The 15,627-nt window shown below is 43.6% G+C and overlaps 2 protein-coding genes across 2 annotated transcripts; one reads left to right on the top strand and one right to left on the bottom strand.

Annotated features, from left to right (window-relative positions):
* Nucleotides 1-240: 240 nt before the first annotated feature.
* On the top strand, nucleotides 241-2,850 carry LOC127346523 (chaperone protein ClpB1-like). The gene is made up of 5 exons (XM_051372817.2): nucleotides 241-1,434; nucleotides 1,551-1,891; nucleotides 1,996-2,275; nucleotides 2,348-2,545; nucleotides 2,653-2,850. Exons 1-5 carry the CDS (start codon nucleotides 241-243, stop codon nucleotides 2,848-2,850), a joined length of 2,211 nt encoding a protein of 736 aa, XP_051228777.1.
* A 2,500-nt stretch (nucleotides 2,851-5,350) lies between these two features.
* Nucleotides 5,351-9,494, bottom strand: LOC127349420 (probable ADP-ribosylation factor GTPase-activating protein AGD9). The gene is made up of 7 exons (XM_051375174.2): nucleotides 9,148-9,494; nucleotides 8,921-9,039; nucleotides 7,837-8,281; nucleotides 7,391-7,657; nucleotides 6,125-6,247; nucleotides 5,866-5,967; nucleotides 5,351-5,749 (listed from the first exon to the last, which is right to left on the bottom strand). Exons 1-7 carry the CDS (start codon nucleotides 9,214-9,216, stop codon nucleotides 5,645-5,647), a joined length of 1,230 nt encoding a protein of 409 aa, XP_051231134.1. The 5' UTR covers nucleotides 9,217-9,494; the 3' UTR covers nucleotides 5,351-5,644.
* Between the last annotated feature and the right edge of the window lie 6,133 nt (nucleotides 9,495-15,627).

Here is a 15,627-nt window from a genome sequence, read left to right on the forward strand (position 1 = left end):
AATCCCCGATCATAATCCATCGTTTCTTGCAGCAAAAGAAACTGAACTGATACTTACTTCTTCTCAAGCTCTGGAATACGGTAGAATTGGACTATAGTCGGAATCAGAGTTCAGCTCGTACACACACAAAAATACGTTAATATTTATATATGCCTGAACAACCCATAGAAAATCTATATGCTTTCCGGGCGCTAAAAGTTAACAATTAATCGGCTAGATCGATCGGTTTTGCCGGCGACGATGTCCAAATCGTGGGACGGGCACTTGGAATACGATCCAAGGTGGAACTACAGCTCGCCCTCTCCACCCCAACCTAGCAGTAGCAACGTGCTGAGCCTATGGCCCGAGACTAGCGACTTCACCAAAGCTATGGTCTTGACAGCAGCGATGACGGCCGCGACAGTAGCCACGGCGGTGCTGTGGGAGGCGGCGTGGGGGAGTTACCCTCGGCGCCGCCGGCCGGGCTCGGCGAGCCTGCAATGGTTCGGCCAGGACATGACTGGCACGACTGGCCAGGCCTACCCGCTGGTCGTCCGGGAAACCACCCAGCCCACGATCGGCCGGGACATCACACCTACGCCGAACCCGGTAGTCCGCCGCGAAACCAGTCTGCCCGGCCAGGACACGACAGCCACGCCCGGCCAGGCTAACCCGCCGGTGGTTGGCCGCAGCCTGCGCACGTACGGCCGGGACATGACAGCTACGGTCAGCCAGGCTGATCCAGTGGTCGGCCGGGACGACGAGATAGACCGCGTCATCCGCATCCTCTGCCGCCGGACCAAGAACTGTGCCGCCCTCGTCGGCGATCCGGGGGTCGGCAAGACGGCCATCGCGGAGGGCCTCGCGCAGCGCGTCGCTGCTGGCACGGTCCCTGCGCCGCTCCTCGGGGCACACGTTGTTGAGCTCGACGTCGCGGGTATGGTGTCCGGAACCATATGGCGTGGCATGTTCGAGGAGCGCATGAAGAACGTTATAAAGGAGGCGGAGGATGCCAATGGCAAGGTAATTCTGTTCATCGACGAGATGCACATGCTTCTAGGCGCCGGCCGGTGCGAGGGCGGCAACACGGATGCTGCCAACATGCTAAAGCCGGCGTTGGCCCGTGGCCGTATCAGGTGCGTGGGTGCGACCACGTTAGATGAGTACCGCAAGAAGATCGAGAAGGATCCTGCCCTCGAGCGGCGGTTTCAGAAGGTGCATGTCGACGAGCCGAGCGAGCAGGCCACCATTGCCATCCTCCACGCTCTAAAGAAGGGTCTACAAGAGCACCATCGAGTGGAGATTCAGGATGCTGCAATTGTTGCCGCCGTACAGCTCGCTGGGCGCTATGTTACCGGCCGACAATTTCCAGATAAGGCTATTGATCTCATTGACGAGGCTTGCACAACCACTAAGGGAGGAGAAACATTTGTTAGCCCAGAACATGTTGCACAGGTAGACATTTCCTTTCTAATTTAAGTAAGAGGGTTAATTAGATTTTGATCAATCATTTCAAATATAATGTGTAGTGCTTAATTGGGATGCTTCGTTTCAATATTTTCGTTCTGAAGGTTGTGAGCCGGTGGACTGGAATTCCTATCGCCGCACTTGATCTAGAAGAGACGGAAAAGCTAATCCATCTTGCAGATAGACTGCATGAAAGAGTTGTTGGTCAAAATGAAGCCGTCAACTTAGTTGTGCAAGCAGTGCTACGTTCTAGGGCTGGTCTTGACCCACCTGGTCAACCAATAGGCTCTTTTCTTTTCTTGGGATCAACTGGTGTTGGCAAAACAGAGCTTGCAAAAGCTCTCGCCGAACAGCTATTTGATGATGAGAAGATGTTGCTTCGTTTCGACATGTCTGAATATGTCAGTCCTGGATCTGCGCTGCGTCTCATTGGAGCACCTCCAAGGTTTATTCCATATCATATTTTTTTAATATTGCAATATGGTGTTATAGCAAATGATCCTATGCTCAAGTTTACTTATATGACTTCTTGTTTTATAAACCTTACAGTTATCACGGCTACCAAGATGGTGGACAATTGACCAATAAAGTTAAGAGTCGTCCGTATAGTGTTATACTTTTCGATGAGGTGGAGAAGGCCGATTCCTCCGTACTAAATGTATTACTTCAGCTGCTAGATGACGGTGTGTTGACTGATGGAAAAGGTCAAAAAGTAGATTTCAAAAATACAATCATCATTATGACCTCAAATATAGGTGCCGAACACTTAATATCAGGAAAACTTTGTGAAAGAAAAATGAAAGTTGCAAGAGACCTTCTCATGAAAAAGGTTTGCTCCTGACCCAAAATGCACAGCTCCTAGTAATGATTTCTACAATTTACAATTGTTTTTTGTTTATAGGTACATAAGTATTTCAAGCCTGAACTTCTCAATAGACTAAGCCAGATTGTTATATTTGAACCACTGTCTCACGATCAACTAATGGAGGTCGTGAAAATACAAATGAAAAGCGCGACTGCTAGAGTAGCAAAAAAGGGCATATCTCTGTCCACAAGTGATGCTGCATTGGACGTCATTCTGTCCAAATCATACGACCCGGTAAGTATTTGTTATTTTTCATAATATCGAGCGATCAAACTAAAATTTCTCAGAAAAAAATATATTCACTCTTGTGGTTTTGGAAATACCATGTGGCGGTATTGCAGATGTATGGTGCTAGACCTATAAGGACATGGGTGCAGAACAATGTGATGACAGTTATCTCCGAGATGCTGGTTAAAAAAGAAGCATGTAAATTCTCAACAATTCGCATTGATGCTATGGAGGACAAGGAGTTGAAATATCAAGTGGTGAAGAGGAGGTGCCAGCCGCTAGCGACTCCGACGAAGAAATCGCTGATTTGATTGTCGACACTGCAACGATAAGGTCGTTGTGAGTTGCTGGATTTTTAAATCTTGTATTCCCCTCTGAATTTGGTGTCACTATGATATAGTTTCATACTAGTTCTCTTTGCCTTGATTAGATGGAATTTTCGACTGCCTCAAACTTATTGGTACTACACGGCAGGAGGAGAGTTGTCACTTTATAAGTATACTAGATGGACCTTACGTGAGATCTCAAAAAAAGAAGATGGACCTTACGTGCCTTTGTCGCGCCGTTTATTTTTTCAATTGTCTCTTTTTTTTCTTGTTTTTTGCTGCGACAATTCTTTTGATAGGCTGCAAGTTGCGACCCAACGACCACTAAATCCACCTGCAGCAGACTATCATTACTCACTAATAGCCATGGATTCTGATCTGAACCTTTGTCGTTTTAAAGTGGCTACTCATTGTTTATAATTGGCCAATTGCTTTTGCTCCCAGAAGAAGGATAAAGGGAAGTTCAGTTTCATTATCCCGGAGTGTCAGGAGTGGGCAAAACAGTTTGCTGAAACTTTTTGTCATGAAGGCAGAGCTTCTAATGGTGAAGCTTACAGATTATCCCGTTATGCTACATCCCTAGAGGTTGGTAGATCGGTTTGGCTTGTCACACCACCGAAGAATCTTTGTATGGTTCTTTGATTGAATAAATAAAGAGCAGGGACGTTTCTCAAAAAAAAAAGCCATGGATACCCACCACAAAGCAAAGGGAGCAACAACAGTGGGCCATCCCTAGGAACATATCACTTTATTATTCCATCAGATAACATTACATTTCAACATTTATTTAAATTTTATTCTATCTATGTAAAATATCCAATTTTTTGTTGAATAAAGAAAAATTCACAAGATTTACTTTATATTGTTCTCTTCAATCATCCTGGTTACATTTGTAATTAGAGATACATGGACAATAAGAATCATATTGCTTTAACCTAAATGTTTTGTTCTACAATCTGGATCATCTGAACATGAGGTCATTCGGTATACCAGCAGTGTACTGAATTGAAGTTTAGAGTCATGCATGGTATAGTTCAAGAAAGATTATAAAAAAAACCAAGTACGTCATGTGCAAGAGGCTATAGTTTATAAGAGCCACCCATACTTATAGAAGAAAATTAATAAAAAGACTCAAGCACCCCACATGAACGTCATATTCGAATTTTTCTTATATCTGCATATAGCATGTCTGAAAAACTGAACCCATCTAATTAACTCACAAAAAAAATCGGGTGCACAAAGTAATATTTATCGCACAATAGACTTGGGTGGTCGAATAGCACAAGCAATTGAACAATTCAGAAGATAAACTAACCTGAGTTTATTTTTCCTTATGGCTCACAAGATTCTAAAGCAAACAGAGTGAATCTTACATTGATTTGTTAAGCACACAAGAACCAGAGCTACCATGAAATTTGGATTGATAACAGGATGCCCAAGTGGTTCCGCTAGCAGGACTTTTTCGAGGATCTGAACAATTTCTGCGAAAAGGATTCAGCCAATATGACGAACAAATTGTAATCTCTCCCATGACAACACCAAGCAAGCCAGTCCTTCGCCATTCTTTGATGCCATTAGGAGGATGTGGCGTCACATATAGATTAAGGAATTGCTACATGGATAACATGACATTAAGAAGTAGATTATTCGGCTCTTGGCACCGCAAGGAACAGCAGGAATCGCCTCTCTCATCGGTGTACAGTTCCCCGACCTGGACCGTGGCCTCTCGTCCGTCCTTGTGGACGCGGCTCTCGTAGCAAAGGGAGAAGCACAAGATCAAACCAAATGCGCAAGAAATGTGTATGGACATATGACATGGTCTTGTGCTCTCACTTTGTCATTAAATGGTACCAAGTGTAATTATCGGCCGATGCATGTAATGAAGAGGGGCCAACTCAAATGCAAACCAAGTAGGCTCAACTCAATAACATGGCTTGTACTTACATTGGACACGCAGCTATCTCGAGATGGCGTAAGAGAGTTAAGTAAGGTGCGCAAGAGATTTGTATTTATGTATATCACACAATGTTAGGTGGGCTACCGGCAATGTCCCACTTAATTTTTCATTTTTGGCTGCTGGCGCTCGCGTACGTTTTTCTGTGGGGCGAGCTTTGCGGTGATCCGTACGTAATTCGTTTGCTTGCAGCCTGACATACACGTTTTTCTTCCAAAAGGAAATATAGCATATCGCCTTACAAAAGGTAAAGTAAATAAATAAAAAGAATGGAACACAAACATTTATATACCAAAACTACACCAGTCTTACATAAAGTCCATGTCATCAAGCATGGTTGGTTCCACACAGACACTCTGGATGGTGATGCTCGTGCAAAGCTCAGTGGCCGCTTTCTTATATTGCTGGGCAAAAAACCTTTGGCTTCACAAATTTCCTTTTCATTTTACTACGTAGATATGAACAAAAAATAGTTAACACCAACAAAATTATTGTGTCAATATGACCCACATGTTTGTTACAATGTAACAGTTTGTATGTAACTTGATTGGCATAAGACACTACAAAATATACAGATTTGAGTTCATAGTCACATCAAATAAGAATATCTCTTCGAAGATACATCAAACTGTAATAGATACAAAATCGTGCGTTTTTCACTATGGCCATGAAAAAGAATTAACAATATTTTCATGCGGACAAGGTTTGAACAATGGCGACCATTCAAATCTATTGCCCTCTACAGAGCTATGAAAACAATGCTTTGAGACAGCTGGAAAAGCAGTGATTTTGTCCAGGTAGGAAGGGTGTCTACTCATCACCATCTCAAAGGATTCTATCGAGATCTGTGATGAAATTGGAGGCTAGTGATGTGAGCTTCTTTCCAGTCTCTCCAGCAATGTTCTTGAGGGATGATAAATCTTGAGATGCCTATGAAATAGTTGCAGCAAATTAAATATTTTAGTTTGATTTTCCCTAGAGCGAACCTTTGAATTGTCTACACATGTACATGATGATAAATGGTGGTGGCCATTTAGTAAGGTTACCTGGAAAGATATTCTGTTGATGAGGTCCGCAGCACTTACGTCTAGATCAGAATCATTAGCATCGCGGCCAAAAAGATCAGCACTTGAAATGGATGAAGAACCCTGTAGTAAAGCAAACAGAAAAAATATATGAAAAAAAAAGGCAAATTTCTACAGAATATTTCAAAATCAATTTTATATAACATGTATAGGATGTTCAGATTAAGGAACATGAACACTCAAAGAGGAGAATATATAATGATTCTAATGTATTACTCACCGAGAACTTTTGAAGAGATTGTTGGGCCTCTTTCTGTTCTCTATCGGTATTACCGAAAAATTGCGATGATGAAATTGCTTTTGCATTAGTGAATTTCTTCCTTGCTTCGTCTGACTCCTCTATCTGCAAGATATATTGTACCCAGTATCAAAATGGATACTAATGTTGAGGACATTAAGTTGCAAATATATAAATTCCGAGAAAAAAATGTAGCCTCTATATTTTTGCTTTTGTCCCTTAGGCTTGTGAAGTCTTTTTTTCCCTTCTGTATCCATAAATGACAGGCACAGATTTCGTTGGTTTTGAGAGAAAATTGAGGGAACATCTAAATTACAGAGGATCAGCTTTGCATAGGAATGTAAGATGCTGATTGTTGCATGTTAAATAACCAATGAGAATAACGAATCCACTTGGACAATCTATGTAAAAGCAACACATACATGGTCACACGTGCATGGAAGGACTACAAAGACCATTTGTGAAAAAGGGGCATGCTAGGAAAATGTTGTCAAGGAATCGGAGTGGCATAACTTTATATGAAAAAGATCAGATCCGGGAACAACAACTCAAGAGTAAAAAAGATGGCATATGCAAGCTAAATCATCGAAGAAACAGGCAGATGGCATATGCAAGCTAAATCATCGAAGAAACAGGCAGATGGCATTCAGCTCAAAACAAGGGAGGCTGTAAGCAGAAGCTAAAAGCAAGTGCATGAACAAAATCATGCATGCATGAGAGGAATGCACTGCCCATTTGTTGAAACATTACAAAGACCATTCATGAAAAAGAAGGAACATGCTACCAAATGCTTGTAGAAAGCAGAGAATTGTCTCTGAAGTTAACAGTACATGTCATAGATGTATATGAACAACAGACAGAAGAACAATAATGCAGCAGAGAAAAACGTCCTATGCAAGCTGAAGCATAGAAGAAGGTATATGACATACTACGCAAAACAAGGGAAGCTAGAAGAACAGCTCAATCAGGTTAGAAGGTGGTATGGTGACGCCTATATAGGATTAAACTCAATCAACTTGAACGTTTCTCCTACAAATGTAGGATTATCATCAACAAAGTTTAACTCTCAACAATTATTCAGAGTAAAAGGATGTCCTATGTAAGCTAAAAAGCACCAGAGAAACAGAAAGATGGCATACAACTCAAAACAAGGGAAGCTACGAGAAACAGCTAAATCTTGAGGATAAAATCTGCACAGTTCAACCGTTTCTCTTACTAATGTAGCACTGAGATCAACGCAGATTTTACCTGAGCCTTTGAGGCCGCCGAGTTTGTTTTTCTTTGGAACCCATTATCCATTCCATACTCTTGAAAGAAATTTGAGGTTTTCGGTGCTGCTACATGACCACTCATGTTAGATCCTCCAGTTTTTGAATCAGTTGATTTCTCATTCTCCACATACTCAAAACGTGAATGGGATGGGCCACTTTTTGCAGCAGCTGTAGCAGCAGCAGTCATTGTTGGCAAAGCAGGTTTTGGCTCTTCAGGTTTCTGGTCATACAAGCTTTCATTTGTCTGTAGCACAAAATGGGAAAAAAATGGCAAAGGTTAGCCCATGGTCCCCACATCATATAGCAGAGTGGTACTATGCTATTTTTAGAACCTTTGACCTACAGACATACATATGCCTGAAGGTATTTGAACCATCTAAATTTAGAAGAAAAAGAATAGCCACTTTGATGTAAAACTATTACCTTTGTAGTTAGCTTTTTTACACCAAGTCCTCCAGTCTTGGCACCAAGCTTCTTTGCACCTAGGGGCTTCTTCATAGAACTGACATAAGTGGGATGAGCAGGGGCTTTTGGCTCTTTTGGTGGGTTAGCGACCACAGGCTCATGCTTCCCATTGGTATTCTCTTCTGGTGCATCAGCAAGCTTGAAATCAGGGAAGTCGTCAGATGGGTTTGATGGCTGAGACGACGCAACAGGTGATGATGGCAAGACGTTGACAGCCGAACTCTTCTTCACTTCCTTTTGCAGTATCTCCCTGTACAGTTCAGCAGCTCTCGATGTGTACTTTGAATCGGCCTTGCCGCCCTCTGACCACCCATGCTGCTTGAAGAAAACGTGCGCACGGTTGTTGCCTCCGAAAGCCATCATCTTTAGCTGATCGGGAGTCCATGAGTCCAGGTTCGTTGACCTGCACAGAACGCAAGTTACAGTTGGCGTAAGAGAGATGGAAAACAGGGTGATACCGTTGGCAGGATTGAAAGACAGGCAGTGGCATGAAGTTGCCCTGGAACTTGGTAGCACATCAAATTGGGAGGAAAAAAGAAAGACAGCAAGAGAAACATGGTGGCATTGCAAAGGGTAATGTTTCGGCAGCAGTGCAAAACATGTTGACTCTTTTGACGCGACCCACTACCTTGAGTTGATAAATAGCATAGCACAAACGACAAATTTCTGAACTGCTGCGTTAGGCTTTACAATTCAAATACCGAGATCTCCGTCGGTGTTTTCGGTTATCTCTAGGCTACTAGAGACAGAGTGCTCAATGGCACAGACACCACCGATGCAGCCCAGCTTCGATCCATTGGTGTAGCAGACTAAGCCCACAGAAAAGCATCTCCGAAAACAGGTTTAGCTCGACGAAGTGATCTGGCAGGAAGGAAGGGAGCACGGCCGTTTCTTGATCGTGAGTGGAGCACGCACGCATCGGGATGAGCTGGCCGCGGCGCGCGCGCTGGGCAGGCGGATCCAGCAGCAGTACCAAAGCAGTGGTACGCAAAGGCGGATCTTTATGTGGGCAAGCACGGGGAGGGAGGGCTGGGGTACTGACCTGACGAATGTGATGTGCACGCCGAGGCTGCGGTGGAAGGCGGAGCAGTCGAGGCAGAGGAAGATGCCGTAGGTGACGGAGGCCCAGGTGGGGTTCTTGGCGTTGCAGTCGAAGCACATCTGCAGCATAAGCAAGTGCCGATCAGATCTGTTCTTTGAGGCATGGCAGATCTGGGTGGGGCGGGCGGGTGCGGAGGAAGAGGAAGAGGAAGAGGGGGAGACGGGTACCTTGTTCTCTGGCTTGGCCTTGAGGCGGCGGAAGACGGCGGTCTTGTCGGTGAAGGCGTCGAACGCCATGGCTTCCCGGGCGGCGGAGAGATGGAGTCGGGCAGGAGGAGGAGGAGGAGTTAGCTGGGTGTGTGCTGGAGAGAGAGAGAGAGAGATCTGGGAGGGGGCACGGTGGTTGGCGGAGTTTGGCGACACCCCCAGGTGGGTGGGAGGAGTATATACCAAGGCGGGCGAGCGAGCTTCTGGGCGGGTTGACGGCGAGGGGAAGAAGACGCAGACGCGGCTAGCTTGCTTGCTGGCTGTGAGGTGACGTCGCCGACAGTCAACCAGATCTCTCCCCGTTGCTACCAGCGGCCCGGTCGGTGTAGGCTGTAGCGTCAGGACGGAAGCTTCCTTCGTCGTGCCGTTTCTGCCACGGGCCACGGCGGTTTTACCGCTCCCGCTTTAGGGCCATCTTCCCCGTTTGATCCACGGACTCTATGCGGGCCAGAGCGATCGTTTACATCGAGAGTATCTTCGCGGACGTATTTTTTTAACGGAGACAGCGTCAAGATCGTTAATGGCGGTTTAACTTTCCGTCGAGGCCTGCCGCTGACGATTACCGGTTCTCGCGCGACGATGGCCGTTCCCGCGTTTGCCCAATACATTGGCAAGTTTCGTCGGTGTTTCACGCACGCGGAAAAAGACCTGTGCGCCAACGCCGTTTCCCGCCCCGTCGTGGCTATATATGGTGGACACCGGTGGGGATGACGGGCACACCTCAAGCTAAACCCTACCATCCATCCATGGCCGAGCACAACCTTAGCTGGGATCAGGTTGTTCACATGTGCCGCCAAGCCCACCCGGAGGACAAGCAGCTAGTCGCCGACGCTTTTCAGGCCGACCAGCTGGGCCTGGAGGCGGTGGAGGCGGAGGCGGCAGGACGCGCGCAACTCCGTGACCGCCTCGTTGCGGCCAGGGAGGAAATCACCGGTGCCAGGGCCGAGCTCGCCGAGGCCAGAGCGGCGCTCGAGGATGCGCGGGCGGCGATAGCGGCCCCTCCGGTGGCCCCACCCACGGATGTCGTCATCCACGACATCGCCAATGACGGTGATGACGTACCCTGCCGCTTCGAGTGCGCCGACGACCAGCGGATTATGGTCGCGTCCTTCGAGACCCTAGCTAGGGATGGTCAGCACCGTCAGGCTTGGGTAGCGGAGGAGGAAGCCCACAGTTATGCGGTCGCCATGGCTCGGAGGTACATGTGCTCCGACCTAGATTCGCTCCAACGGAGGGGCCCTTCCCCCGCGCGGGTAGAGCAGGAGAACCAGGAGCTGGAGGGCGCCATCGCCGCCAGGGACGAAGCGGTGGCGGAGGCGGCTAGGGATAGGTCCCACTTCCACGCCCAGCTGGCGGAAGCGAAGGAGGCGGAGGCGGAGGCAGCGACGGCGGAGGCGGCCAACTCTATGGCCAGGTGAGTCCTGTGGGACTCTTCTCTGGCCGAGGGCAACTCTACGTACAAAGCATCCCCAAGCTTAACTCCTGCTCGTCCTCGAGTAGGTAAGTGATAACAAAATAATTTTGGAGGTGACATGAAACCAACATAATTTTGATCAAGCATGTAAAGCATTGTGAGCTGGGATCAAAGTACTCTAAATATAGACATGGTAGATATAATTCAATACTCAACATGAAGAGTAACTCAAACAAAGGATCATAAATAATAGTGCATTGAAAGCAACTATTTGTTTCTGAGCATAGAGTAAATATAACAAAGTGGTACTCAACATGTCCTTTATGGAGTAGCAAAACATAAATGCTAGGACACCTTTAAAGTTCAGATGGTGACTAGATACAAGTAATTTAAGAACAGGCAATTGCACAATCATGAATCAATCAATAATAATTTTGGAATTATGCACATTGCACTAAGAATGACAACTATGCTCTCTTAATCGGTGCATAAAGTAGAATATGAAGACTCAACATAATAGTAAAAAAATATACTCTTTGCAGAGTAAGCAAGATAAAAGGTTTTGTAAACCTTCCAAAAAGTATGATACTTATTAGCTTTAAGCTCTCATTGCTCCTATCATAGGTATCTTGAATGGTTAAATTTAATGTGAATCAAAAATGAGCTATATGTTTGCAAATCACAAGTTGAAAATCTCATGCCTCTTGAATGCGAGTACCTAAACCTCATGCTACTCAACTTAGGTCTCAAATAAGTTTTTGTCATTGTAAGTATACATGTATCATTGAGAACCGCCAACGGGTATGGAGGTACTCTTGTAAGAGCAATCACATGCCAAAATGACAAGACAAACAGACAATAAGCATCTCAGCAGTTTTTTCATTTACTATGAGTATAGCTTTTTATTTGCAAATGTTTCATAGAATGCTCATTATGGTTTAGCTGTAAATTTTCACTATGAATGATGCATGGCTTAGATTAGCGGCCCAGGTGTTTCCCTAACTCATATACAAACTCCATTGACTTACAAGTTTTCATTTATTTCGCACCCCTAGGCATCCATAAACAAGAGAAAATGACATCGACTAAATATAAGTGCAATGTCGAAAGTGTTTCCCATGAAAGCATGGTTATACTAACTCCCAACTTGTAATTTGCAACCATACAAACTTCATAAGATAGGCACAATGATCAAGTTTATTAAGTACAAGAAAGTAAATGTGCCATCAAGTTCGTGAGAGCTTCCCGGGCTAATTTTTTAATGCCAAAATTTAATTTGAAAGATAAATAAAAACATGATGAATTACTTGGAATAGCAATAATGCTCCTATGTACATATGGTGGACACAACTGGAAAACTTTGGTAATTGGTAATTGGATGCACGAGTAGAGATCATACTCAGCACAGGCGAAAACTAGCAAAAGACTGGGAGCGACCAACTAAGAGAGCAATAATGGTCATAATCATGCATAGCGACAAAACATTATCAATCAAAGCATAAAATGATATTACGAGTCAAAAACTAAATGATCATAGAGGCTTTAGTTGACTGGTTATAGTTATAACATGGTATAAGGATGCACGAAGTCAACCAAATAAAGTATCAAAGGAGAATACCACAATGTTATGTTTTTATGATGGAACCAACACATGATTCTTTCAATGACACATTATGCACTCTCGTCTATTTGAGACAAGTCATGCTACAACAATAAATACTAAGCATATGTCAAGAATAACATTTAACATAACATGCCAAAGTCTATGCCACAGTCTAGACAAGGTTCCTTTTGCATCACTATAGTCATGAAACTTTTTACTCGTATCCAACACCAATCAACTTATTTGAAATAGCTGTCAGAGATGAAATACATTATAGACCAGAGAGCTAATCATACACAAATAAAGAATACTAATGAGCTCTGAAAAAATTAAGTGAAAGAACAAGACCTAAACGCAGTACTAGAAAACTAGAATACTCGCAGAACAATAACAGCGAAAACTAGAGTGTTCTATGCAATTAAAACGGAGCGGGTCTTTCTCCAAGACAAATATGCCGGGATCCAACATATGCTACAGCAAACAAAATAAAACTAAACTAAAAAAAATAAGGATGCTCCAAGAACAACACATAGCGTATAAAGCAATAAAAATATAACGCATAGAGATATGACCTGTTGCTTTGTTGATGAAGAGGGAATGCCTTGGGCATCCCCAAGCTTTGACGCTTGGTACCTCTTGAATATTTCTTGGGGTGCAGGGGAATCCCCAAGCTTGAGCTTTTATCCATTCTTCATCTCATCACATCATTCTTCTCTCCCTACACTTGAAAACTTCCTTCATACAAAACTTCACACAACTCTCTATTAGCAGTATTAGTACAATCAAACTAAACAAATTCACTTGGGTTCAGTGATAACATATATCAAACATTTATTAAAGCATTAGCTACTATATCAACCTTTCAAAAAGCTCTTTAACCAAAAAAACTAAAAAAGAAAGAGATTTAAGAGGCAAAGATAAAAAATGCAGAAATATGTCAAAACAGAACATCAGGTAAAGATCAATTTTTTTTAGAAAATCCTTTGTTGATCATCTCGGAAAGTGGTCAACTAATGAAAGTTAGATAATAACCTGGGGCATATGCATAAAAAATGATAGCTCAAAATTCCACTCTGGCTAGTTTTACGAATGTTTATGGTAACAGCACAGAATCTGTTTTTTGGACAACAAGTTCCCTAAATCTTACTTTCTTCCTATTAGAGGCTATTATTGGCACAAAAATGAAATAAAAAATGATAAGGAGAGGTTATTACAGAGGCAATAACTTCCAAGACAAAACAAAAATAAAAATTACAAAAATAAACGTGGGTTATCTCCCAAGAGTGTTTTTCTTTAAAGCCTTTCTGCTAGACGCAGGAAAAGAGCTAGCATCAAGTATTATCAAGTGAAAAAGCATCAACATCATAATTTTTTCTCATAATAGAGTGATAAGGTGAATTATTTATTTTTCGAGGAAAGTGTTCCATACCTTTCACTACAAGAAAAGTTGCCATGGCCGACGAAGTTGAAGTCGCGTCGTGGTTGCTGGTGCACCATGGCCGACGATTTTTGGTCTCTCCGTGGTGCATGTCAAAACTTTTTTTTTCTCATTTTTGAGGCCACCTAGCCCGACGAAAACGTCCAAAACGTCGCGTATGGTGGCCCGGGACGTGGTGCATCACGAATTCTTGGGTTCGCCGACCGAGTCAACGCAAATCCGCACCGCTTAGGGATGTAGGGCCCAGATGGCAGCCTCTCTAGCATTGTTTTTTTCTCGATCGCGCCATCTCGTTCAACGCTCTCCGATCAAGCCGTTTACGATGCAGGATCATGGGTCCCGCATGTCATCCTCTATGAACCAAAATTCTTTCTATTCTTGGGTTTTTTTGACCCCCTGATTTCTGGCTACTTCCTTTTTTCTTTTGATCCCGTGCCGCATTGAAAACGTTGAGACTGTTGCTCCTAAATGGGACCCGCATGTCATCCTCTATGTGAAATCAACTTTCTTTTCTTGGAGTTTTTTTGGTACCTCATATTTGGTCACTTGCCTTTTTCTTTCGGTCCCGTGCCGCCTCTTAAACGGTGATACCGCTGCTGCTAAATGGGACCCGCATGTCATCCACTATGTACTATAAAACTTTCTTTTCTTGGATTCTTTTTGGCACCTGATATTTGGTCACTTTCCTTTTTCTTTCGATCCTGTGCCGCCTCTCAAACGGTGATACCGCTGCTGCTAAATGGGACCTGCATGTCATCCTCTATGTACTATAAAATTTTCTTTTCTTGGATTCTTTTTGGCACCTGATATTTGGTCACTTGCCTTTTTTTTCGATCCCGTGCCGCCTTACAAATGGTGACACCGCAGCTGCAAAATGGGACCCGCATGTCATCCTCTATGTACAATCAAGTTTCTTTTCTTGAATTATTTTTGGCTCTTGATATTTGGGCACTTGCCTTTTTCTTTCGATCTCATGCCACGTTTGAAACGTTGAGGAACCTGCTGACTCATGGGACCCGCATGTCATCCTCTATGTGCTATAAAAGTTTATTTTCTTGGATTTTTTTCACCATCTGATTTTTAGCTATTTCCTTTTTCTTTTGATCCCCTGTCGCCTTGGAAACGTTGAGTAAGCTGCTGACTCATGGGACCCGCATGTCATCCTCTATGTACAATCAACTTTATTTTTCTTTTGATCTCAAGCCGCATTTGAAACGTTGAGACCGCTGCTGCTAAATGACCCGCATGTCATCTTCTATGTACAATAAAGTTTTTTTTCTTGGATTATCTTTAGCTCCTGATATTTTGTCACTTGTCTTTTTCTTTCGATCTCATGCCGCCTTTAAAACGTTGAGTAAGTTGATGGCTCATGGGTCCCGCATGTCATCCTCTACGAACAATAAAAGTTTCCTTTCTTGGAGTTATTTTTTACCCCTAATTTCTGGCTACTTCGTTTTTCTTTTGATCTCCTGCCGCCTTTAAAACGTTGAGGATTCTGCTGGCTCATGGGTCCCACATGTCAGCCTCTATGAACAATAAACCTTTCCTTTCTTGGAGTTATTTTGACCTCGAATTTCTTTCTATTTGCCTTTTTTAAAATCCTGTGTCGACTTGGAAACGTTGAGGATGCTGCTGCCTCATGGGTCCCGCATGTCATCCTCTCAGAATGATAAATGTTTATTTTTTTATTTTTTTACCAACTGTTTTTTGATTTATTTTTTCTTTCGATCCTCTGTCGTCTTTAAAACGTTGACGACGCTGCTGGCTCATGGGTCCCCGATGTCAGCCTCCCCTTACAAAACATGTGATATCTTGATTATTTTGCAGACAAGAAACTATGTATTTTGCTCTGAGCTATTGCAAACGAAAAAAATAAATCTTTATTTTCAAATAAACAAACTTATATGCTGAATCTCCTTGTTTTTTGTTTTTGCGAATCAGAGGACTTTCCGGTTTTGAAGTGGACTGAAATTGTACGAGTCCAAA

The sequence above is a fragment of the Lolium perenne genome, chromosome 4 (assembly GCF_019359855.2).
Source record: "Lolium perenne isolate Kyuss_39 chromosome 4, Kyuss_2.0, whole genome shotgun sequence".
Classification (NCBI taxonomy): Eukaryota; Viridiplantae; Streptophyta; class Magnoliopsida; order Poales; family Poaceae; genus Lolium; species Lolium perenne.